This window comes from Pagrus major, chromosome 11, assembly GCF_040436345.1.
Source record: "Pagrus major chromosome 11, Pma_NU_1.0".
In the NCBI taxonomy this organism is placed as follows: domain Eukaryota; kingdom Metazoa; phylum Chordata; class Actinopteri; order Spariformes; family Sparidae; genus Pagrus; species Pagrus major.
Genome location: NC_133225.1, coordinates 17,522,671 through 17,549,926, shown reverse-complemented (window position 1 = coordinate 17,549,926; position 27,256 = coordinate 17,522,671). Strand labels below are relative to the sequence as shown.

General features: G+C 39.4%; 1 protein-coding gene across 1 annotated transcript in view; it reads left to right on the top strand.

Moving 5' to 3' along the window:
* Positions 1 to 21,441, top strand: part of usp13 (ubiquitin specific peptidase 13) — a 31,048-nt gene extending 9,607 nt beyond the window's left edge. The window contains exons 6-21 of the mRNA XM_073476889.1: positions 464 to 648; positions 1,082 to 1,179; positions 1,276 to 1,466; positions 2,005 to 2,076; positions 3,959 to 4,064; positions 5,639 to 5,764; positions 8,105 to 8,258; positions 8,640 to 8,814; positions 8,931 to 9,019; positions 9,725 to 9,847; positions 13,826 to 13,849; positions 14,224 to 14,367; positions 17,710 to 17,879; positions 19,634 to 19,823; positions 20,894 to 20,978; positions 21,345 to 21,441. Coding sequence (XP_073332990.1) covers positions 464 to 648; positions 1,082 to 1,179; positions 1,276 to 1,466; positions 2,005 to 2,076; positions 3,959 to 4,064; positions 5,639 to 5,764; positions 8,105 to 8,258; positions 8,640 to 8,814; positions 8,931 to 9,019; positions 9,725 to 9,847; positions 13,826 to 13,849; positions 14,224 to 14,367; positions 17,710 to 17,879; positions 19,634 to 19,823; positions 20,894 to 20,978; positions 21,345 to 21,441 — 2,029 coding nt within the window. The remainder of the gene's footprint in view (positions 1 to 463; positions 649 to 1,081; positions 1,180 to 1,275; positions 1,467 to 2,004; positions 2,077 to 3,958; positions 4,065 to 5,638; positions 5,765 to 8,104; positions 8,259 to 8,639; positions 8,815 to 8,930; positions 9,020 to 9,724; positions 9,848 to 13,825; positions 13,850 to 14,223; positions 14,368 to 17,709; positions 17,880 to 19,633; positions 19,824 to 20,893; positions 20,979 to 21,344) is intronic.
* The last annotated feature ends 5,815 nt before the right edge of the window (positions 21,442 to 27,256 follow it).

The window sequence follows — 27,256 nt, the reverse complement described above, 5'->3', positions numbered from 1 at the left end:
GTGGGTGTGTTAGTATTATTCCTTTAGAAACTTTAAAGCAGGAGAGTAGAGGAAGTCATTGCTAACCATTTTTCCCCGTTTTTTCTTTTTCCTTCCGCTCAAAGAATATTCAAATAAATGTCAAAGTTTTCCTTGTTTATGCAGGAGTGAAATTTTGTGAAAGTCATGCAGCACTTGTGCTTGTGAGTCTAAAAATGGAGATTGATTGGAGTAAACACAGTGGTAATCCATTACAAAATGGTGATATAATTGGATGTTGCAACAGGATGTCATGATTTTGATATCTCTCAAATTGCCAAAAGAGTTTTAAATGCAAGTCAACGAATGACTGCATTACTTTGTCTCTTGATGTTTGCCTTGTTTATCCAGTCCGTAAGCCAGCAAAATGTAAATCTTGAATTGAAAAATACATGATTTAAAAAACAGCACAATAGTAAAAACAGTCTTGTTTCTTTGTGGTCAGTGGCTGGAAGTGTCAAAAATGCGAGATGAGAGAAAACCTGTGGCTGAACCTGACGGATGGAGCAGTGCTCTGTGGGAAGTGGTTCTTCGATGGAAGTGGAGGCAACGGCCACGCTCTGGAGCACTACAGAGAGACCAACCACCCCCTGGCAGTCAAACTGGACACCATCACACCAGATGGAGCAGGTCTGAGAAACTTGACGTGCATTTAAACTGTTGAGTTATTTTGTGGTGTTAGTGATCAACGTCCTTTAACTTTTTTTTTTACTAATGCAAAGTTTCACTTGCCGTTGCAATGACATTCTCCAAGAATGCTCATGTAATAGGTGATAAAACACTCTCACCATATTGTCATAAGCATCTAGACTTTGTCTCTTCAAAGTGTAGATGCTTGACCTAAATTGGGTCTATTAAGAGCAAAACAACATACTGATTTGGATGAAGTTGTAGTCTATGATAATGTGGTCTGGACATTAAATATGACAAGGGGCGGCATCTGAGTTTTTTTTGTTTTCGTAAATTAGTGACATTAATCGTAGAGAATATTATGATTTGTTTCTTTTTTTCCCTCGTAATTTTACCAATTTATCATAGTGACTGACTGATAATTTGGTTCCAGATGTGTACTCATTTGAGGAGGAGGAAGCTGTGTTGGACCCTCACATATCAGACCACTTGTCACACTTTGGGATAGACATGCTACAGATGCAGAAAAGAGTAAGTTGTCTTAGCTGTGAACAAACCAAACAAAAAACAAAATGTGAAGCTTCCTCAGTAAAGGTTTGACACCGAGCTGTCTCTCTCTCCCTTCAGACAGAGAATGGGCACCACACAGACAATAATGCCCGGCCGCGGGTCAGCGAGTGGGAGGTGATCCAAGAGTCGGGCATGAAGCTGAAGGCGGTGTTTGGTTCTGGTTACACAGGCATCAAAAACCTGGGCAACAGCTGCTACCTCGGCACAGTGATGCAGGTCCTCTTTAGCATCCCAGACTTCCAGAGGATGTGAGTACACTGATGGGACTTTACTTAGAGGAAAACAATATTTGATTATGTTTTTATTATGCAGACTTAGCTATCATCCATTTTTTTTTTACATTATACTTGTATATATTTTAGCATTTCAGCTACTAAAGAGATTTTGCAGCTAGCATTTTGATATGTGAGTTGTACACTGGTCAAAATAACTACATTTTTTTCTATTAAAAAATGACGTATGGCAATCATTGATAAATGACATCAAAGGACAGTACATTTAAAACTACAGTAGTTCATATGGACGTGATGGAGATCTTAATATATATATATATTTTATAGTAGTTTTTAGAGGTTAAAGTCAATTTTCATTAAGTATTTTTTATCCTGTCACCTCTTTTTCTTGGTATTATTAATGGCAGTCTATATATTTTTCTATGTTTTTTTTTTTTTGTGTGAGAATAACTAATATGGCCTCCAGCAGGAGGTGTCAGTGTCTTCTCAGTACCACCTCATGTGTTTCCAGTGGTCTTGTGTCTGAGTGTGTGACATGTATTTTGATCTTTAGGTATGTGGGTAATCTTCAGAGGATATATGACTATTCACCCCTTGACCCCAGCCAGGACTTCGCCACACAAATGTAAGTGACTCTGGTGTTACATAATGCAGTTTTCAAGTACGCAAAACAAGTGAAGGTGTTTTCCACCTGCTGCTGTCTCTGTGGCTGGAAGGAGACTGAGGTCTTGTAATGAGTAACTAACTTCAAATTTGTATTGAACGACACTGCATAAGTTTTGTCTGTGAATCTTAGTCGAACTAATAGATCATACACATTTTGTGAGATTGAAAGCCTTTTTGCCCGTATGTTCTGGTAAACACGTGGGTGTATTAGGTCGTGGAAGCCAGTGTGTTGCAAGAGGTCAGACAGATGCTGAAACCATGATGAAAGATAAGTAGAGCTTCAGCCAGGCAACAGATGAATATCAGATATATGAAGCAACAAACGTTTCAAATTGCCACATAAACATGTTTATACCCATCACGCTTCTTAATTGATAGAGCCACTCAGCACAAATCACGTCACGAAGAAAGAAAATCTGTGTCTGTTAAAATGACCCCTCCTTTTAAAGCAGTGGCAGCAGAGCCTGAGTTTTAAATAAGGTAGGATTAAACTAATTAAATTAATATATTACCCTGCATCCTGTACTTAATATCGTGCAGAAGGAGATTCAGATAATTCATGTAAAAGCAATATCCATCCTGTACAAGCAATTATTAGCTGTTAGAATTGTGAAAATGATGCCAGTTTTTTTCCACAATGGTTTGATGATTATTTGGAAATATAATAATTGCTGCACCGTATTCACACCGTATTTATTACTTGGTGTATCTATTTTTTTGATATTTGATATATATTATTTTAGCTGACTGTATCTAGTCAGTCTAGTAGAGGCATAAAAAGGCCTTTCTTTGCCTAGGAAATGAGGTTTTTAGTTTCAAAGAGGCCTTCTTGATTAGATAAAATGAAAAATAAAATGGATGGATCAGGATTATCTTAAATATGATGAAAAGAGATCATCATATTAAACAGACTCTATCTATACTGTATATCTTTTTTATCGTTTCAACCAGTTAAGTCTTTTAAAGAGGATATTACAGCTAAAATAAAATAAAATCTCAGTTTGCTTGAGATATTTTGGCTTGCGTATTAACAGTACGTTTAAAACAACACAAGAATCTTGATATGAGCTTTTGAGGAAACTGATACCTGTGTAACTGATTGCACTGAAATGGGTTGAGTCACTGCCCCCTACAGTTAATAAGTGGTATGGTAAATTATAAGTCATTTTTCTCTATATAGGCTATGATGAAGGAACAAAGATTTATGTCATGAAATAAGGAGATGATTTCCTGAAACCACATTTGTGAAAATTTAGGAAAAGACGGAGGATAAAAAAGTCAGATTTTCCTGAAACGTTTGTTTCTGGAGTCATCTTTGTTGGACTATTAAGCTTTAACAAGTTACCTGCCTCCTGAAACAGCCTGCAAATGCATTTTCTGAAGGTTTTATAAATATTGGCACCAATGGAGAAAGACCAAGATGTAGGGCTGCAACTAAATATTTTTTTTATTGTTTATAAATCTGTGACATATTTTCTCAATTTATTGTTTAGTTGTTGATCTATACAGCGTCAGAAAAAGTGAGAATGTTGATCAGTGTTTCCCAAAAACTCAACAGGACGTCCTCAGTTGCCCAAAACTATTCACTGTCATATAGGAGTGAAGATGCAAGAAAATATTCATATTTTTCAAGCTTGAATCAAAATGACTCAAACTGATCAGTCTTTTATCAAAATAGTTGGTGATTAATTTAGTAGTTGATAACTATTCAATTAATCATTTTAGCTGTACACACGTGCCCTCAGGGTGGGTCTTCATAGAAATCATCTTAAGAGAACAGGAACAAAACTAAAAGACTGACGATATGCTGTTATGTTTATGCCTTTGTTTTTGTCCGACAGGGCTAAACTGGGACACGGACTGCTCTCAGGCCAGTACGCCAAACCACCCATGAAATCTGAGCTCATTGAACAGGTGATGAAAGAAGAATACAAGGTATTAAACTGGGTATGTCCAGCTCCCAAACTGGGTCCATAACCGACAGAAGCATGTTAATACTGAGTGGTAGCAAAACTGTTCGGGTGGTCAAGAAAGAGTTTCAGACAGCAGTCTGTTTTTGATGTTTTCCTGATTTAAACCTGAAACAACTTTTCATGATTCAGTAAATGTGTTTTATTTATACATGTGAGGGTTTTTGTCATTGTGACAACTGGAGGGATGATGATTGAAACAAACAGAAGATGTCAAGTTTTCTTGTGCTCTGACCTTTTTCCTTTAGTCTGAAAATAGCTTCTGGCTGCGGTCCAACATGTGCAACTCAAATTGTTTATGAACGCAGCTCCAGGCACAGCTCTAACACTGTGATTTGCTTTCTGATTCCCCACATTGCCGCATAATTTTCCTCTTAATTATTTGCTGAGCTAAATGATTGTCTTGGCTTCCTGCGCTCTCTCACGTTCTTGAACAGAGTACTTATTTTGTTTGGTTATTTATTTGCGTGTTTTGTTTTGCTAATTTAAATGCACATGTTATGAAAGCATTGCCTTTTCCAAACACGTAGTACACAGCTGTCAGGACTGTAGGGGAGGAAAACCATTAAAGCATAATGGCGCCCAGCACTAGGCTTGTTTTAAGCCTCACCAGCCTCGGTAATTGATAGGGCAGAGCTGTGATCCTGCACTTCCTACACATGTGATGGTGGAGTCAGGTTTGGATGCATGTTGACAGGTGGCGAGATATTGGGGGCTTGAGTTTACATCAGTGTGTACTAAGGAAAATATTACCCATAACAATAACATATTCTCATTAAAATGGCTTTTAAAGTCAATTCACCTGCAAACAATTGTATGGGTGACCTTTTGTGTGGCAGGATGATGTTGAGATGATATTAAATGTTATGATATTTAATTTGTTTGGTTGGTGTATACTGTTTATCTTCTGCACAAAGAGTAGTGAATAGTGAATTTAAAGGAAAAGTTACACATTTTTGTATTTTTGTATTTAAAGTTGACAAGTATTGGGCGTTGCACACTTTTCAGGCTGATAGAGTGCAGGATATAATTTCTTGTGTTTGGTGGCATATGAAGACTTCTGAATACTTTAAACGGCAGTCAGATAAGCCAAACCCAGTTTTATTTTACTGTCTAGTTAGCATGCTCAGTCCCTGAAAGCTCCAGATAGAAAATGGAGGATTTGTATCTTGCTTAAGATGTTCAATACTTGTGGAGACATCTTAGCTTGACTCGTAGCAGCCATATTCATTTGGGAACTAGTGATGACAATTATTCAGTACCATTTCTGCACACTAAAGTTTGCGTTACAGCTAATAGTGCTTCCTTAGCAACATTATGTGTGATATTATCCAAATATATATTTTAAAGCTTAAAATCAAGTCACTTTACTGGAGCTATAAAGAACTAAATGAGCCACAGTTCTTCAGATTGGATCCACTGGTGGTCTCATGTACAGAGCCTGGCACCGGCAGTCCAGTGTGTACCTGTAACATCTTATATTTCCCTCTGATGTGAGTAGAGCGTTTCTGCTCAGTCAGAGTGTGTGACACCCAAATGTTCTCTTTCCAGCACCAGCAAAAGGGCGTCTCTCCCCGGATGTTCAAGTCCCTGGTCAGCAGGGGACACCCAGAGTTTTCTTCCAACAGACAACAAGATGCCCACGAGTTCCTCCAGCACATGATCAACCTGGTGGAGGTGAGTGGAGCTTAACCTCTGTTTCATTTTTATTTACTTTTTCTACTTTTCAGTCGAGTTTTGGAGCTTTTTAACACCATCTCGCAGTCTACATTCTGTCATTTATGTAAATGTATACACATGCTGTAGTTGATTGTGGAAATGTGATGAATGTAATATATATATTGGATTGTCCTTATACACATCCACTGGTAGATAATACTACAAAGACAGAACAGAACGGGATGCTGCCTTTCACAAAACTGACCGTCCCCTATTATCTTGAATTTACCCAATGACACACATGGACCGGTAGTTGACTGAGAGGGGAGGGTCTGTTTTTGACTGTCTCCTTGGTTGGTACATACACATGTGGTGCTGCTCTGACGTGTCTCTCTAAAACAGGATATATATAGCTCAGTGCTATCTGTTACACAGGGGGACAGATAATGCTTCCTATTCTGCCTCAGACATGATACATGCCCTGACTCGGACTTGACATTTCCTCCACCTCATGTTGTGAAGATCAACAAAACACACGACCAGCGTTCTCTGAGCCTCAGTTCGTTCATATTTGCCCCGATATCTATTAGGGCTGGGTGACATATAGATATTCTATCCTTATTGTAATATTGTGAGACTTACATGGTGTTTAAATTATGATATTGCTATATTGTGATAGTGTTGTCTTTTCCTGGTTTTAACGACCGTATTACAGTAAAGTGATGCCATTTTCTGAACTTACCTTTTTGAACTTAGTCATTATATCCGCATTACTTATGATTATTTATCATAAATCTCATTGTGTTAATATTTTGTGACGGTACCAATAGTCATCCCAACGGTATTGTCGCAATATCGATATTGAGGTATTTGTTCAAATATCATGATATCTGATTTTGTCGACCAGTCCTTGCATTTATGAAGCGCTTTTGAGAGGTTTCAAATATCATGATCTAGTTTGTGTATTGCGATGTAAAATATTGAAATATTCATTTAAAGCCACATCGAGCAGCCACATTTTCTATAGAAGCTCTTGTGCTCAAACTTGGTTCTCTAGAAAACCCGTCCTTTAGTCCTCTTAGTCCTGAACTAGATACTGATTTAGTTCCAGACACGTTATTCATGTCTGGATAACGTGTCTGGAACTGACTGAAGCCACCACCATCAGCAACATTTTCCTCCATCTGTGTCAGTCTGCACACTTGGCCTGAGTAAAATTATAACTTGTGTATTTCTGTAGCAACTTAGAATAGAAGGCCTGGCTTGCAGAAAGGCTGCAGTGCAAACTGGTGTGTTAAGTCGCCATGCCATCCTTCATCACAGTCTTCAAATAAACACAGTGTAAACCTCAGTGACCCTCACCGCTCATAGAAGACACAGTCAGAGCCGCTCTGTGATGATGATTAATGTGCCTGTGATTCTGAAACGATGTAACACTCACAGTTATGAAGGGTATGGTTAATTGAAGCGTCTCCTAAATTAAAGAATTGCGTCTACATTATGACCAACTGTATTAAGAGATCTGGGTCAAACAGCAGTTGTGTCCATGTCGTGCCAGGAGACTGTAATAGACCAGCGAAGAATAGCAGATAGATAGAGTTGCATTTCAGACCTCAGGATGTTTCACAGAAGCTTGACATGTTCATGGTGAAGCTTCTGCACAGACATACAGTATTTTAATGTACTTAGTTTCAATTAATATTGTTTAGGGGTTGATTAATGATACAAATATTCAAGGCTTACACTTATTGCAGTGTATTGTGTTGTTTCGATGGTACTAGGATCTAGTTCTCTTCGTTGACCGACTTCCTGCGCTAAGTGTTACTCCAACCCCCATATTCAGATCATGAAAAATACTTAATTAGGAGGGAATATACATATTTGAAGACAATTTTTACCTCACTCCCACCTTTTGTAAAAATTTATTTTTCACGAAAACTGCGGGCCAAATCGGACCTTATGGTGGACCAACTTGGGTCTGCGGGCCCCATTTATGGCAGCCCTTCTTTAGACTACGGGACACTAAAACTCTCCAGGCTCATTAAGTTTATACGAGATTATCGGTGCATTAGCCCAGGATGCCAACCTATACCATTACAATGTGAAGGAGTCATGACACCATTTCTGCAAGTAAGATTTAATTTGACTCGTCTAAAGCAAGACTAAATTGATTAAAAAAAATGTGCAAAAAAAACACGGTTCATTGACTGTAGTCACAACAGAACGTTCATTTTATCAATGCTGGACCCTGTCACTGGTCTATATTTATTTATCAAACTGAAAAATGCTCCTGATCTCACGTCCTAATTTTGTGGTTGATATTTAACTCATCCTCCATGTACGTTCTTGTGTAAACAGAGGAACAGCACAGGCTCGGAGAATCCAAGCGACGTCTTCCGCTTCCTGGTGGAGGAGCGGACTCAGTGCTGCCAATCACGTCGGGTCCGTTACACTCAGAGAGTGGACTACTGCATCCAGCTGCCAGCCCCCATAGAAGCCGCCACCAATAGAGGTAAAGAAGCCCCTTTGCGCACACACGTACACATAAAATGTGGTGCTGCCATGAGAAGCCACAGCTGCCTCTGGTCAGAGCAGAGCAGCTGGCATGATGCTGGGCTCAGGTGGCACCAGCTGCTGGGAGAATCAGCAGGTCCTTCTCTGAAAGGGCACAGAAGGTCCTGACAATAAAACAGTGACGTTACAAATTATATGACAAATCTTATGTACTCTTTTAAAGATAACTAACATTCTTGTGACATTGCCTATATACAATGTCTGTATAATTACTGTAAACAAATGTGACCTTGATGAAGATGATAGTCATCTTGAATGTAACATGAATACCTTACATTAATCATTGGTATTAAAACACAGCTTGTTTTCATTCTACCAGAGGAGCTGCTGGCGTACGAGGCCAAGCGGAAGGATGCTGAGGAGAACATGCGGGCTCCACCTGAGCCGGTGAGGGCGCGGATCCCCTTCACGGCATGCCTGCAGGCCTTTACAGAGCCGGAGAACGTCCCAGATTTCTGGAGCTCAGCGCTGCAGGCCAAGTCAGCCGGAATCAAGTAAGTAAAGGCCCACCTGTTCCTGACTAGTCTGCACCTCACTGGTTTTGCACCACCTCACATATTTAAATTTAAACCAGTTGTATATATAAACTTGTCTTTATTTTTGTCTGCAGAACTTCCCGTTTCGCCTCCTTCCCAGAGTATCTGATTTTGCAGATCAAGAAGTTCACGTTCGGGGTTGACTGGGTACCAAAAAAACTAGGTAAGTTTCTGTCACCCTTGACTGCTTAATGGGATTTAAAATGTATTTTGAATCTCGGCCTCCAGCAGTGTTGTGACTCAATTATTAGAAGTATTTGTAGTGCTGTAAACGGCCAGCAGAGGACACCATTAAACTGCATTTCACAAGATACTGAACGGTGGTAGGTGAAACTGCTGCCCAAGTCATTTTTCATTCAACTCACGAATGTGCATAATCTGCATTTTTTGGACCCGTTGTCATAAACTAACACCATCTCTCACTCTGCACATATCTGTAAAAGACTACTAGAGGAGTTCAAATCTTATATTGCAAATTCTCAGCAACACTCAAGGCTTTTCACTAATGAGATGTTGTCATGTAATAGGAAAATTAGATTAATTACATTCATTTATAAATAATCTTTAATATTATATTTGACCCACCGTCACAGCTGTGACACAACCAGCTAGCCGAGGCTTGAGTCATACTACAACCAACTTTAAGGGCCTCACTTATTGTGTGATCAAGTTTTTCCTACATATATTTTCACTCCTCAGAACAAACAGTAAGAAGTGTTCAAAAAAATAATTGGACGGCACCACCTAACCTTAAAAATGCAGTAAAAGACAATGATTTGATTAAATCGTGCTATCTCCCCAGTGCTCTTGGAACAACAACAGCCACAGCAAAGTCTTATGCATGTTGCGTATGTCTCTTCCTGTACAGACTTGGCCATAGACGTTCCAGACTTTCTGGATCTGAGTCGGATGCGGGCCACAGGGCTGCAGGCGGGTGAAGAGGAGCTGCCTGACCTCATGCCTCCCATCGTGCTACCTGAAGACACCAGAGGTAAAGAACAGATCCATTTTATGCCAAGATTGGTTTCAGCTGGAAACCGTGCCTGTTTTTGTGTGTGTATGTACTTATACACACTGAAAGCTGTAGTATATATCTCAATAAAGTTGGGACAACACACTTTTGTGGTACTTTTTACACAACTAGGATAATTCAAAGGGCATTTTTAATCTGACATTCCAACGTATTTTTTGATCAGGCACTGCTCCATTTTTCTCACCCAGAATTTACTGAGAACAACCCCCTGGTCACCAGCTCTCATGACTCACCTACTGTGGCCTGCAGGGGTTATGGCATGCATTCATTAATGCAAATACCACTTTTAACTACTGGGAGCATTTTTGGCCCTTCATTTTCAATTTCACAGTCCTCTTATTAATTTTAAAGGTCACTGGTTTCCCTGAGCACCTGTTTTTGATTTTGTTTTTACCCAGATAGCCTGACATATTTTAGACACATTCATTATATGCATGAAGTGTGTAGAGTATTAGAAACACCATTCAGTGTATGAGACACTATATATCATATTTTAGCCAATAAAGTGGTAATACAGTGTTGCTTTGTGAACTGACTCCGATTTGTGTTGTTCCAAAGCTGCCACCTTTTCAGGAGGTGTGGGATATTTTTGTGACAGAGACAAATGATCCGTGAAATTGTCTCTAATATGATGTTCTGCTCAAGGCCACCAAAGTTTTCTCTTAAGGGCATATTGAATAGAGTCTCACGGGAAAGGCATGCTAAATCAATTACTGAAAAGTTGTTGTGTTCACAGTGTGGCTAAGCCTAATAAGTTATAATGATTTTATGAGATCCCCTTGTAATGCACTTCCCTGGGCTCTGGGAATAACCTACTTGGAGCTAGCAAGTGTGTTTTAGAGCAGAAGGAGCCTTGTTGTTACTTTTCTTGAAACTTAGTTGCATCAGACTGTTTGCTTCATTGTATTTACAGCACACCATACAGTGCACTTGTGCCATTTTGCTGGTCGCTCCTTTGGTTGATCTTTCTTTGTCTCCTCTGTGATTGTAATTTTTCTTTTCCTCCTTCCGTTGTTTGCAAAGTTCAGCCACATCAAGTTATCGCTGTCCTCCTTAATATTTTAGCAGGCGTGAAGCACAAAGTGTTCTGTGCCGTGTCAAACTCCAAACACAAAAAGGAGTCCAAGAAGCAAAGATGCAGTAACATCTGTAAGGAGCCCTTTCTGTGCTTCACACATTGGCAGACTGATGTTTTTTCTGAGAGCTTTACAGAATCGTTTAGCTGGCTGCTTCTTAGGACGGGAAACTCAAAAGGACGAAACGGAGGTCTGAACATGCTTGTCTGAGTGTGCCTTAATATTTCAGGACTGAACGTTATGTGCTGTACCTGCTATCTCAGACCTCAAAACACAAATTGTCGTGTTGGAAGAGTGCAAATCTACTTAAAACTCTTCAGAGTCTTGCACATGAAAGCGTTCTTTCTTTTAGCTGGAACTACCTACTCATATCTACGTCCGACAGCAGCAAGCCATGCAGCTATCTTGCAGGGCCGCAGTGAAATCGATGCATGAAAATATGTGTAAATGTTTTTTTGATGTAGTAAGTTTGAGGTGGCGAAGTTGTTTCGTCCTTGTCCCTTGTTGACTTCCCTCGGAGCTTCTCTGTTAAACAAGTACCAGTGTGGAAATCACGTCGTTTAAACTGTGAAATGAAAAGAGGTCAGAGCAAATGATGTGCTGTTTTCAATACATTTTGTGATTTATTTATTTCACATTTATATGATGAGTTTTGTCAGTTGGGAATGAACCACTGGCCCATTATCCCCTGGCTGGCATCAGCAGTGATTAATCATTGGTCAGCCTTCTGTCTCCAAAAGGCTTCAGTGCTTCTCATTGATTACACAGCACTGCACAAATGTGTTTTCCTGTACACTGCTTGAACCACATTATTTTTCACTGGTCTGTGTATCATTCATTCGCTCAGTCAATCCAGGGCATTAAGAAAATGGAGGGCAAACATTTTTTACCTTTTATTTTTAATTACCTTTTTCTGTTATTTTAAGGCACAAAACAAACAATTAAATACTGCTCAAACCTTATGGATATTGATTTCTTAATTTTGGGTTTTGTGCTAATTAGATTAACCTGGAAAGACTCATTCATTCTTTAATTTTAAAGCCGCGCTAGGTATTTAAAATGAACCATCATCTGTTTTATGAAACAAAAATAGGGAAAAGGCACAAGAGATTGGGTGAGCAAGACAGTGAAACTAAACAAACTGCAAATTTATTGGGTCATTATTTCATTGTAAATACTTGATGATGAAACTCTCAGGTAAAGAATTGGTGACAAAAAGGCAAAAGCAAAACATAAAAAAATGTCATGGCCACATAGAGTGATTAAAGGAACTGGGAATGAGAAAGCCGTGTACAGTTGTCGTCTTTTGTGCAGATAATTATCACCCATCATCTTTGAATAATTTATGGATGCGCCTCCTGATGAGTTTTGGCGACAGACACTACTAAGATTACGCAGCTCAGACTAATTTAAGTGGGAAAGCATCGCAAAAACAAAGCATGTTTGACAGGAGCAGGACTCGCTCATGTTGTGATTGCAGTTCTTGGGAACAGCGGGGGGGCGATCAATCTCATCGCTGCAGGTGGTGACGAGGCCCCGCCAGAAGTGCTTTCTGACAGCTTGACTTCTTCTTGCAGCTAACTTGAATTGTCTGTAAGAGGACATCCCTAGTACGATTGATGCTACACAATAAAGTGAGCCCTCGTAATTTTCAACAAACAGCAGCCCCTGTGCCCACAAGTGACAATCACAGGACAATGGTGAATGTTTGATCAAAGTGCAGCAACAGCATAAGTGGAAGAGAGTCAGCAAACTGATTCAGCATTTTAAAGAAAAATCCATCTACAGTTTGCTAAATTAGCCGATATAAGCTTCTGGTCATACCAGACCAAATAAGACAATTTTTCATCAATTTTCTTCGTGAAGAAGTTACCAGGCATGGTCTCACTTTAAGGTCAGTCAAAATCTCGTTTTAAGTCTTTCACTATTTCAGCAGATCTTGTGCTTTCAAGGAGTATGTTCCTAAATTAAAGCATAAACAGACAACTTTTTAAAATGTCCCCCCTCCTAGGATTTCCCTGTGGCTTTACTGTTGGCGTCGCTGTCGCAAAGCCAGCATTAGCGATATGGCTAGCGCTAACAGCCTGGCTACTGTCCAAAGCACAAAAAAAAAACAACTGTTAAAATAATAATTTGACCTAGAAACCCTGATCTCAGTGCTATGAAAAGGCAGAGGAAAACACACAGTTGAATGAATAAGTGAGCAGGTTTTGTTACTTTCTTAATAGTAGAAAGAATGCCCGTTTGGACTCCTCCCGAGTCCCAGCAGTAAGGGAAAACACGTAGGGGACACACTTCAACACAATATCAGAGTGCTTCTTTGACTTCTTTGCCTCCTTCATCTGTGGGATTCTTTGTCTTTTGCAGTGTTGAGTTTCTAGTTATTCGAGCTGTTCCACCGTTACCTCGGGATAGCAACCAGGGAATACAATGCCTCTTCCTGCTCTGGTTGCACAATGGCAGAGGCGCTTCCTTCGTGGCGTAAATGGGGCTTAATTTTTCAGAAAAATGGAGCCCAGTAGCTCGGTTTTCAACAGTCATTTTATTGTATGGTCAGTATTCACTTCAGAATAAGTTCAAGCAAAAAAGTTGTTAAATATTCCGTCATAGCAATGATGAAGACAATGCCGAAAAGGGTGGAGAATGGGGAGGTAATAGGAGCCCAGCTGTTAACATTTGCATATATTTTACTACCCAAAATCCTCTCTTGTTTGATATGCATGCTCTCTGTAAATTGTTGAACTTTATTAAGTGAAAGTACACAAAACAATATACGAACAAAAGAAAAATACACAAAACCAGTGAGTGTGTGATCTCATTGTGTGCCATCACCTGAAAAAAGTTTCCTCTCTTCTTTCAGATAACTCCATGAGCTCAATAGACTGTGAGTATTTCATTTCTCTTATATAAACATGCACATTTATGGCCATGGAAAATGTATTTTGGGCTTCAAGCAATAGTGACAAAAGCTGTGGAGCTAAGCTTCTCATTATGTATACCTGAGCAGGTGCAGCAGCTGTTCTCCACTTCCAAACAAACTTTACTTTTCAACTTGTTTTAGGCAGTCTCGTTTCTCTCCCTGATAAATCATCTTTCGATAAAGAAACCTCCCTGGGGCCGATTCTCTTCTGGTCTCTTTGTTTAATGAGGCCCAAAGAGAGAGCCACCACAAAATGCTGTTTGGTAGTTTAAAGCGGTAGTGTTGAATCAGCAACTGCTATGTTTTTAGTTATTGATGTCGGTTTATCGTGTTCCCAGCTCCAGAAATAGACGAGGCGGCAGTAATGCAGCTGGCAGAGATGGGCTTTCCACTGGAGGCCTGCAGGAAGGCGGTCTACTACACAGGCAACATGGGCCCCGAGATGGCCTTCAACTGGATCATAGCCCACATGGAGGAGCCTGGTGAGAGACAACACAGAAGTATGGAGAGAAATAGATTTGCCCCACCTAAACCAGTGAATTTGCAGCAAAGTTTTAGTTTTACTGAAAGCACAAAAACTTACAAGTTACTGAACTCAAATTTATTGATGTTGAGTTTATTTGCAATTCATGAAGGTTAACTTTTACCACCCGCTTTTCAGCCTGCAGGAGACTAACACTCAACTTTCACGGCTTGTACAGTGAAAACTAATGGGAACGTGCACTACACATCAGTCCACAAGGCCTTTTTTTTAATCTATTTGCACTCAGGCGAGAATAGTTGCAGCTCTGTGAGCGTGAGTGTAGAAATCAGCAGTTGGAAGAAGTTTAGGGACTTGAGGTGAATGAATTGGACAAATGCAGGACTTTCACACAGCAGTCTGGGGTTCGTGTATGGTTTCTTCCTGAAGCCAAAAGTCAACATTGACTTAAGCAAATTTACTTGCTGGGTTAAAAAGTAAAAATCTATTTTGCGATTCATTTGAATGTTTCAATATCGATTCAAAAATCCTGTGACTGATCTTTTAGTATGAACCATTTTCTGTGGATGGGAGGTCTGAAATTAACACCCTGGGTAGATTTTCTGTTTGGCAAAGGCGATGACAGATGGATGTTTGTGCCAAAGCCGTGTTTTGAAACTGATGCTGAGAGTCTCTGCTGTATTTTTGTGTGTCAGTTATGGGCACGCTGCTTCTGTCCTCTGCTGTCTGTAAGTGTCAGAGTCTGATGCTCAGCACAGGGACAGGGACTTCATTGTGCATTCGATTGCACTTAAATGCTGTACTGGAATTTTCACAAAGGTTGTTTAAAACAGGACCGTTTCTATTTTTCTTCTTTTTTTTTCCTTTGATGAAAAACATACTGAAGGTCTACCTCTGTCACTACTGTCCTGTTCCTTTACTACAGCATTTTTATAGATGCTAAAATCATAACAAGATCCCATTTATTTCTCCATAGGTAGACTTTAACCACAAATCTCTGAAAGCTCTGTTGGTTAGGTTACCTAGACCTGAGTGTAAATAGTAAAAGCCACATTGTATATTCCAGCATGGATGCAATTAGCTTTGTTGGATATGGAAACATGCGTGGCATCAGCATTTTTTGCTCTGTGTTTATTGTTTTTTAATCTGCTAAAATGAAATGAAAACAGCATTACACAGTCAGGGGAGATGTGGGGATGATGGCACAGCAGGAAGAGAGCACAATCTTCTTAATAAGAGTAAGTTAAATCATAGTGTGATGTGTGTACGGATAATGGCAACGATGATCACTATGTTTTCTGTTTAAATCGACACAGTTCAGAGCCAGGTGTTCAGAGCCATGCAGGAAATACCTGAGCTTCTCTCTCATATAGCTATTCCTGCCTGAGATCTAAAATATTGCACTTAGACTATTTATTTGAAACCTTAAAAACATAGTGCCAATGTCCAAATTCATGGTAAGGGTCTTATGATCAAAAATAGTCATGGCAAGAAATGGGGTGTGAATGGAGAGTGTTGAGTGAGAGTTGAGGGTTAAAGAGGTGACTGTAACCCAGTGAAACCAAAAATACTGGTGACAAATAATCTGAACAGCAGGTGCTCTGAAATGCCATAGTTCAGCAACAATGTCAATAAGCTGAGTCTGCAGACTTCAAGGCAATAAAGGAGGAAAGTAAACAGAGAGGCTGCTTCACAACTCAAGCAGTCACATGATGTTTTTCAGCAAGTCAGTCGGCTCACACGTAAAGCTTTGTGTTGTGCTTTTTTCTGCAAAAGACTGCGCCTATGCAAACCTGCCAAAACGTTTCTACAGCAAGCCAAGGCAAGTTTATTTGCACGAGGCCTTTTAAACACAAAGGTAATTCAAAGTGAGAGACGAGTCGCATCCCCAGTTCTTCCAGAGAGAGAAATCTGTGTCAGACTTTGCATCTCTTTGTGTACCGCAGGTGTTTATCTCAGCACGCCATCACCAGAAAGTTTGCCAGAGCTGACTTTTCTCTCTTATAGAGCCTCTCAGCAGTGGAGATGTTCCCCTGGGGCGTTGACACTTTTATTTCCCAGGTTGGCTGTAAAGGGCCTCTACAGTAGAGGGAAATTAGAGCAGCTCCCTGCCTGTTAGTTTTTAAATGGGCCTAATGTATCTGCAAAATGGGCTCCATTCAAGCTCAATAACATCAGTAAAACGGTCCGTTGCCGCCTGCCGCACAAAGGTTACTTAATCTGCCTCCTCCACATTTGTTAAGTCTCATTACTTTCCCATTAGCATCAAAACTATCTAAACTTTTCACTTCATCATTGTTAAAGGCGGTACAACAGGACATTTCTTTGAGGTGAACCTTACAAAAGTAAACTAATGGATTTAGTACAAAGTACTGTACGGGGAAGGAAAGAATTATTTATTATAATTACTTTCATTGAATCTGGTAAAAACTGAATATGAGCCTTTTTAAACAGAATCCATATTAACTTTTATAATATCATAATAAAAGCTGTGATGACATCTGTCAGAGTTTATGCTTAAAGTTAAATAATGACAACCAATTTAATGATAATTTAACTCAACCTGCAAACCTGCGCCGTTCAGTCACGTCACAGTTATTTGCCTGCAAGACAATCGCATTTAACTGTGCAATGGGCAATCTAAAGGACACGAGACAAGGAGGCCGAGATAGAAACGGTGGAGGGGGATAAGTGGTATGCATTTTCATTCAGTAATGAAGGCTCTGTTTATGGCCAACAGTGGAGTCATTACAGTAGGAGTGTCCTTGTTTGTGGGTTGAGGGTCACTTCACTTTCATTTGAATCTGTTGAAAGTGCACAAAGCATTACATACCACTTAGAAATACTTTGTTCTTAGATGTATTCTTAGTTGAGGATGCTTCCTGAATTGATTTTAAATTAATGCAGTGTTCCTCCTGAACAGCAGTAACATGAGAGATCAGTGTTTCACCTTTCTAGATGTTTTGTTTCTTCAGAAATATTTCTTAGAGTCATCCTCAAGTCAGAGGTGTTGATTTATGAACATCCCAAAGATTAAGATGTAGGCAATAAATATTTTACTTTTACTTCACAGTACTAATCCTAACAAGCTATTTGGCTGATGATGGTTTAGTACAGAAATGATGCAAATAAATGTATTTTTGCATGTTAGACAGTGTTCAGGAGTTTTCTTACAACTTTTTCGTCCACTCATCCCTCTCCTACACACCTCGTACCTTTTAATTGTCAAATGTTTTGAGCCAACAGTCATCTAGGATCTTACTTACTTCTGACAGAAATCCATTCATCGTTTGGGTTGAGAGCTACAGCCTCTCATCATTCTTGTCTCCCTCATTTTCCTCAGACTTTGCAGAACCTCTCACTCTACCCTCCATGATGGATCCTGGTCCCTCCACCAGCGACAGCCCCATGGGTGCCACCCCGCTGGGCAGCTCGCCCCCTGAGGAGAGCATCGCCATCCTCACTTCAATGGGCTTCCCCCGCAATCACAGTATCCAGGCACTCAAAGCTACAGTCAGTCTTCTGCCCACTTTGTTCATGTTTGCACTTTGCGTACTAATACGTTATTTTTCACATAAGCTGGCAACTAGACTTCTTTTCCAGGCATATTTGTTTTTCTACTAATGTGTTTTCTGCCAGCTGATGATTCGGATGAGTCTTAATCCCCAACATTTCATACAAAGATTGGTCTGTTCATTGTTTATTTATGCAAACACCTTGGGTCTTACATCTTCTCCTGAGACTAAAATCCTCTGCTGCACATAAAGTGATGTGTTGTGCTTGTGATACAAGGATTTGTTTAGAATGACCAGAGAAGGAACAGTAGATAATGCGTAGGCGATGACTGAATGGAAAAAGGAAAGAGCACCGCTTATAGAAAGTCAGACCTCTGTAGGTGAGGCTCATTTATTAGTTTGTGGCTCGCAGAGACAATAAAGAGTTATTCAGAGAAAAAAAGACAATCTGCGGACAAAGAACCACCCACACAGTTTTGATGAGTGACTGCCTGACATGGCAGAAAACGGGAGACTGTTGTCAATCGAAACAAATCGTTACAAGTTCATGACAAAACAGAAAGTTGGCATTAAGTGAGGTGGTGCCGAAAAAGAGGGCAGAGTAAGGGTGAGATGATAAAATCCAAGCTCTGTCAGTCATAAATGCGCTTGGCTGGCCTACTTGTTTGCTTTCCAAACTGCAAATTTAATAGGTCCTACATGTCAGAGTGATTAAAGATGTCTGCTCTACATGGTGTTTACAAATAGTCCCAGCAGCACATGGATGCAGTCGCTAATGCAGCCTTTCAGGTTTAGGAGCAGGATCTGCCTCAGTGACATGCCGGGCCATTTAATCAGCACATTTCATGAATACTTTAATTAAATGCACAGCAGTGTTTTTAATGTGAATCAAAGGGAATGCAGCTGCAGCGAATTCATTAGCTCCCCTGTTTTGAAATGGCCCCTGCTTCTCACGTTTCATGTTTCAGACTGCCCCCCTCAGCAAAAATAGCCCAGCAGACAGTTATTAAGACACAGAAATAGACGCTAGACTTTCTTGTTTACCAGCCCCAATGCCACCAAACTGAAGTGAAAAAAAAATGAACAAATATTCCGCATGATAGGGACGGAGGTGTGAAGCAGAGTGGGGTCTCATGACTGGTTTATTATTAGCTCTAAATTAGCAGCAGGATTTTTTTTTTTCTTCCCAACCTCAGTGGCCCGACTGGAGAGACAGAAAGAGCAGGTAGTTTTACTTGCCAACCAAGACTCACATGCTCCAGGAATCACACCTCTATTTTGGATTAAAAACAAAACATCCTCGGGGGGGAATTTAGTGCAGATGGATGCCTGCCACCTCCCAGATAAATGATTGCTCAGTTTGAACATTTTCAGCACTGCTTTTCTTTGTTGGAGGAGCTACCTAAAAGATATAACAACGAGGGAATGAGAGAGAGAAAACAAGAATATGGACATTTGTTATCCTCAGCCCTGATTTTGTCCTTTCACTCGTTGTGTCTGTAGACCACATGTTGTTTATGTGCTAACATGTCCTGTTAATACCAGACTTTTTTTAAAAGAAGTTGCTGTCATTAACATATTATGCATCAGTTCCTATGCAGCAGAGGATTTTCTCAGCAAACAGTGCACGTTTAAAACTGTTTTCTGAGCCTGAAATATGATTCCAACAATAAAAAGACGTTGTGCATTATGAATTTACATTTGCACCACTGACGTATCTATAAGTGAACTTAAGTACAAATGTTGTTTCAGAACAATAATCTCGAGCGAGCACTCGACTGGATATTCATTCACCCAGAGGAGGAGGAGACTGACGCCCTCTCTGACATGGCTGACACGGAGCCCAACGACAACGCGTTCTCCAACGCAAACTCACACAGCGACTCCACGCTGTCCCCAGACAGAGACATGACAGGCCCGCGGATCAAAGACGGACCAGGACGTGAGTGACTGGATGCCATTTCTCTCTTTCTCTTCTATCAGCCCAAGTCACAGTTTCATAATATAGTATATTACTTTTTGAAAGAAATGTAACATGACAGTAAAATAAAGGGTTTTCTGCCTCCTGGAAACACCTTTTATCCTCAGCTCTAATTAAAGTCTGATGCTGACACACAGTGTACCCCGTGCTGCTGGGCACTGACCTACACTGCCAGACCAACTTGAGGCAAAGTGGCTTCAAAAACGTGATCCAGGAGCTTTTTAACTCTTCTCACTCCACACAAGTAATACATACAATGTACAATGCATTCATATACGTGCATACCAATGGTGTTTAAATGACAACCACATAACATTGTGGGTAAAAATCAATAAATCCAGTAGCAATGCAGACATTCTGGCTTTTTCCTAATTCACTATTAGCATTTTATGAACTGTCCTTGCCACAAGAGGAACCTGTTTACTAGTCATCATAATAAACAGTGTGCTCCTGCAGCAAGTATAGCTGTATGTTTTATCTTTTAGTTAGTTTTAGTTTTATATGCCGTGCTTTATCTGTAAAATGTAGGCATTGACATCAGTGACTGCTGACTTTATCTTAATAGTTTACAACTGTGTGGGGGTTTTAAAAGAGCTTTAATCTATGCTGATGAATCCCTGTTGTTTACATGTCCGTCTACTAATGTTGTCAAAAATATCGATATATTGATTCTGAATATTTGAAACACTGTTCCAGCTGCGCTTTCTCGCTCTCTCCTCTCCCCGACAGTGAGTTGACACACACCGCTGCAGTGCCCACATACGCCCACCCCTCGCTCCTCTGACAATCGTCAGGAGTAAATTAACGTGGATAATGTTGTATCTCAAACCTTGTTATATTTATCTTTTATTAAAAACTAAAATTTTAACCCTCAGTGTCAATTTCTCCAAGTGGTATTGAACATGGTATCTAATATAAATATTTTTCAAAGTCATGACACTATTACAAAGACGGCAGTGCGCTTGGGAGTTGTGAAACATTAACGTTTGTTTTAGCATATTCTTTATGTGACTTGATGTTTCCTTTTTCAGGTTATGAGCTCTTTGCTTTCATCAGCCACATGGGAGCATCCACGATGTCTGGACATTATGTTTGCCACATCAAAAAGGAAGGAAGGTGAGTACACTGTGCAGTTTCTCTGCTATATATTTACTCAGCTCATTGTGGTACAAAACTGACAGCATATTGTTGATTACGATGAGGGACATCCTGTTAATGTTCTGCTGCTAATTTGCATATCAATTATCTCAGAAAATTGAAATTCCATTATTACTGTGTTTTTATTATGAAGCTTTTGCCACCAGAAGTCTGAAAATAAATAATTCAAAATCACAGGGACAGTTGTTGTTTTTAGACTGAATGGAAAAAATAAATTGACCCATTTCATCTGTCCTCATAGCAGTCAGTTCTGAAAGAAATGATCCTTTGCAAACATTTTGCAGTACAATAAAAATGATTAACAAATGTTCTTTCTTCCTGTAGGTGGGTGATCTACAACGACCACAAAGTGTGTTTGTCAGAAAGGCCTCCAAAAGACTTGGGCTACATCTACTTTTACCATCGACTGTCGAGCAGTTAAAGTTACCCACCCCCCTTCACCACGCAACCTTTTAAAGAACCGCAGTCGTTCACCCCGAAGACTGGGAGACAACTTTAATAACAGCCACGGCGGAAACGATGGAAATAACCTCTCAGACCAGCTGCTCGCTTTAACGTGATGTCATTCAGTGAGCAACCAGGAACTCTGGTCAGAAAGGGAAAGCAATGTGCTTTTTGTGCATTTTTGTTCTGTCATGCTTTAAATGTATATTTCAGTGTTTATGTTTAAGAAAAGACATTTGGAGGTACAGAGGGATGTGTGCAATTTCCCCTTCTGGAGTGCTCTGTACAGAAATTAATGTCACATATCAGATCTCATTGTTCCTCCTCTATGCCTTCAGCTACTGTACCAGGATTTTCACACTGGTACGTTTTTATAAATGTATATTGAAATAGGAGTGCTTCACTGCCAGCCCTCTGAAACTGCAACAACAAACAAGAAATTACTGTGCTGCTGCTGGTGGCTTTGCATTTTACATTAAAATACAAATGCATTTTTTTCATCCAGGGGAGAATGAAAGGACACCAAGAATTAAAAGAGAGGAAATTACGCATACTGTATGCAAGTTTCAGTCCGAAGGAGAGCACCAGTAAGGCCATGATTAGGTGTTAACCTGCCCCAGTTTCACCTGGATTTGTTCTTTTTAATGAGAAACTTTCTGAGGTACACTGGCTGGGTTATCAAGATAAGTATTTTCCTTCCATGAAAGCACTTTTCACTAAAACATGGTCATATTTTGCACCTGATGCAGTTGAAGTGGACTTTATATCCACAAGCCGTAAGCAATTGAATGTGATATCTTAAATTTCAGCTTGAGTACTGCTGAGCGAGTAAATCTTTAAAGTGGCCATTAGTCAATGAAGAGATGACTAATATAAGCAAAGGCGTGCTTACTCAAAGATCAAATCCCTAGTGTACATGTAAGTTATATCCTCAGTCCCTCAGTGAACCTCCTTTATTAACAATGTTGCAAAATATTTGCATTGTAGGCGAAACTCTCACCTGCAGCCGGTCCAGTTTGGTTCCTTTATCACGTTGACAGATTCAGACTTTGACCCAAAAGTTAAAATTAATGTTCTCCTCGACCTGTTGCCACTTTTTACCGGTCAGTTACATCCGTTATGCATCACGTCTAAAGCAATACATGCACCACAACCAAATCTACTCTTCGCCTACTGTTTGATAAAAGCTGTACGGTGACACAGACATGTTGCAGTGCTGAATGTATGACTTCATGGTGCTCACTGCAACCAAAACCTCCTGTTCAGCTTTAACACTCAGAAACGACAGTGAACGTAGAAACTGGCCCTTTGCTGTTTAGTCACTGTGACCTCATGCTGGATTATCCACCGACTCTGTACTCTTCTCATTTATCTACTCCATGTGGTCATCATGTGTTTGTCAAATATTCTTGTCAACAACATCTCAATATTCTGGTTCATAGACTTTATTTACTTCAGACTTGTAAGCAACACGGAACTGGACTTGAATCTGTAATATCACAAAGTGTTGGTTATTTGAGTGGCACAAACTCTTAATTCCAGTTTGGTGAAACTGTCATTCACTCAATGTTGCACCTTTGGGTGCATATTTTAAAGGGGAGTTCTGCTGAAAATAAGACTTTCAAAGTGTTACGGTATTCTGCGAATGTTGACGCCTTCTTAACATTTCCATTTTGCCAACATAATTGCCAGAATAAATGTTAGCTAAGTATGTTTCTGCAAAACCACAGATGGGCTGGATGTTTCTTTATGTTGCAACTTTACGTCTGTGCAGGCAGAATTTTCTCTCGTGTCACAGCACCGTACTTATGCTTTGGTTAGGTTTAGGCACAAATACCACCGTCGTGGCGGTCACAGATGAAAAACGCCTGACTCCAGTGAGAAATAGACGGTTTTGGTTGGCACAAAAACCACTGTCTGCAGGGCTCCTTCAAAAACACTCGCTTTTTACGTGACAAAAACTGATGGAAAGACTCCTCGGTGTCCTTCAAAATATCTACTGGTGTGACTTGAACTGCGATCAGCCGTTTGGCAGCCTTGTTGGCTTTATAACTCCACCGCTGTCCCCTCCACCTCCTGATGCTAATATACACTTTATGTGAAGGTGATGTGCCACGTTTGGTACAAAATGTCAACCTTGGACGCATCTGTGGTTTACACAAATGTTTCTTGCTAACATTATATCCTGGCAACTGGGCTGGATTTCGAAGGCCTTACCTCTCATACTCAAGGAGAGGTCAGTCCTCTGACAGTGAAATGACATTTCTTGTGAGGTTTGAAAGGAAAAGAGCAGAAATATTTTACTGCGTATATATTAAAAAACTAGACTGAAGAGAATAGAGTGAAGGAATATGATGGTCTTTCAACAATGCTTTCGATAAAGTCATTGTAATGTCTTTCCCTGAGGGCTCAGAAAATCTTGATGGAAGCTTTCACACAATATCCATTGTGCAGAATGACTCCATCTTTCAGTGGTGCCCCCCTTTAACAACACTGTGCCTAGACTTTCACTGAGTTGTATTATATCGCGACCTCTCAACTTCACCAGATACTACTTGATAAACTGCTGCAGTGTGAATTCTTAAAGGTCTCTCTATGCAAGTCTTGTGTTTCTGCCGTTCTTCCTATTAAAAGGTTTTTTATTTGTCAGAAACCAAACGTGTCCTCCTGTCAAACCCTGGTATAGGCACAGCATTTCTGCTCTTCATCACCAGTGGATGGGTGATAAACTTGTCGTCTTGCTAAATAACGTTCAGTCATAAATGTCTTCAGATGTTCTCTGCAATTAATTTTATTTCTCGGCACCTTTTGTCCCCACGACATCCTCCAGATTATCGTCTTTGTATCTTTGTCTTTCTGTTCCAGCTTTCCCTCCAGCTCGGTCTCTTCCGTTCCGTTTCTCTACGTTGTTAATGGTTCAATTTGTCACAAAGAAGCTTTTTCACTGTCCGCATGTGCACTAGACGTTGACATGTAGTCATTTGGATTGTACAATTGTACCTTTGTGAGTTTTACTCTTTTTTTTCATTTAACTAAATGTCAAAAAAGGTTCTTCACCTGTTTTTACTCTGATGCCTTTTTTTTGCAAACAAGTTTGTGCCAATTCTGTAGTTTTCATTACATAGTTTTCCTGAAGGGATTATTATAAGTTGACTTTTGTAATGTATGCATTTATCTAAATATGGCTTAGGTGTATGTGAATAGAGTAATGACAGTATACTCAATGGCACTGTTTACTTAAGAGGTTTGGATAATTTAATAAACTACACCTTTGTTGAGACTTGGCTTCTTTGAGACTGAACCTGAAAGTTCAAGTGTGACTTTTTCTTTGAGAAAAATAAAGACACAAAAGCATAGAATATATAACAACAGTTTATTTTAAAAGATTACTTTCATATTGTACGTTTCAAAGGTGCTAATGCTTTCCTTGTGATTATACAGGGAGAGTAATATGCATTATAGTAGGTGTTTCAATAAATGAATTACTGTATATAAAGTATATAATTTCTAAGTTCATTCATCAAAATATCATTTTATTCATACATGACTGATGCATCGTTAAATAAACCAAAACAAACTGCGTTTGTACACGTTGAATTAAAGGAGTGAAGAAAGAAATGTACACAACATGTACTGATAACCTTTATGAACCCCAACAAATCATGCTGTTAATAACATTTTATAAACGGTTTGAGAACTTTATATTTATGCAAGAAGAGTCAGCACACATATTAATTGTTATTACCAGATGATGGGCTGACGAGACGTGACACGCCTATAAACTAAAAGTGCGTTTGGTGCAAAAGTAGATTGTTCTACAGGAGACTGTTCAATCCTTTCATGTGGAGTTTCAGTCAGTACCATCAGACTACTGCTAGCTACAGCAGCCAGGAAGCTCATCGACTCATAATAATAGACAACTTTTATTAATTAATTGTTCTGTAATTGGTTAAATCATCCATCTGGGTCCCGGTTGCATTAATTTCATAATCTCTATCGTTAGGAATCTTTGTTAAGTACCACTGGAAAGTATTAAGAAATATAATAAATATCACCCTCACTAGTTTTCCATCGAACTGATACATTGGACTGTACAGTACTGTACTAACAGGTATTAAACTGCATTCTCTGGTATTCAATTTAACTTGGTGGACCCTGCAGAAACACTAAATTAAGATATTATGAAGTTAATAATAAGATGCATAAATACACACAAAATATATTGATATAACCATGAAACACACAGTTCCAGCTGTTTAAGAGTAATATTCAAGTATCTTTTAAGCACTTTCAAGGTACCTAAACCAACATTTCCCAGACTCTCGAGCCTTGATGGTCAAATCTAAATGACAATGAATACTATTGTGACGAGTAAAGTTTACAGAATTCCTTTATACCCAACGTGATCACTTTTTTTTAAACAGGTGTTCGCATTAAAGGTGCAACATGTAAGAATTGGCCACCTCCTGAGTTCATACTCCAAACAAATAAGGGGCAGCTGCTAACTGCTGCAAACTGTAGCTTCCACTAGTTAGCTCAGTTAGCAGTTAGCGAGCTGGACTAGGAGCTCGGAGTGGTGTTATGAGAAAGGACAGGCTGGGGCTAGCTGCTTAGCATGCTAATTTAAATATGTGTCTCTGCAACATGAGACATAGACGCCTTTGACATAACATCACAACTGTTTGTTCTTTAAACTCAAATTCTTACATACTGCACCTTTAACTTTGACTGTAAGTTTTGATCGTGAAATTAACTTCTTGCTTACTTCAAATATTAATAGATTTTTGCCGATGAAACGCCAGATCATGTTGGAAATCATACCTTTTTCAACAATCATATTCAAATTCATTTATATTCCAACCTAATGCTTAATATCAAGCATTTTCCAAGTTTTCAAGACTTTGTACGAACCCTAACCACTGAAAAGAAATCAATATATATTCTGAAAACTCACTTGTTAAGCAGATTAATAAGCAGATTTTTGGATTATTTCATACAGTATATACATACATCTGTTTACACGTGTAACCAGAGCTAATGAAGGTCAGTAAATAACATTAAATAACTAGTTTATTGTAGCTTTACGGATGTGTGCATAACAATTTATTGATATGACGTTAAACATGATCAACACTGAAAAGCAGTCCTCAAAGATGGCTTTATAGGCCGGGGTTACTGAAAGGGTTACCAGTACATTTTGTAGAAATCATAATTACAAAATTTCTACACCATTTATCTATAATTAGTCAGTTGTAGCAGTGTGTAAGCTCAAGTATCTCATTTCTCTGCTCGAGCTCTGCGCACTCGCTAGTTCTATGCAAGAAAAAGCGTCTTGTGTAGAATATATACTGAGTATGTACACCACTTTTTGTCAAGGTTACAGATTTTAAAAGTGCATTGTAGAAATATTGCAAGGAAATTTCATGATATAGTTCAGGTTTTTTTTTCTTTCATGTTTATACATTAGTGGGACAGAAAGAAAGCACTTCCATGTATTTCATGCATACAAATAAAAATAGCATTCAAAAAAATAAATGTGGAGGATCTAGCATGCGATCAACCTCGATCTGTTCCTCAGGAGCATGCGTTAAGCTAGGTCAGTTCACCTGAGAAGGTTCAGTAGTAGGTACAGTAGGTTCTACAAAAAACAAAACTCACCAGGCATCCTATGTCAATGCACTGCAGAATGATGTACACAGTAAAGTTTAGATTTTTAAGCCAGCAATTTAAGGTCTCTTTAAAAAAATAAGTTCTTCATTTTTAACACAACTACAGTATCTTGAAATGCAAAA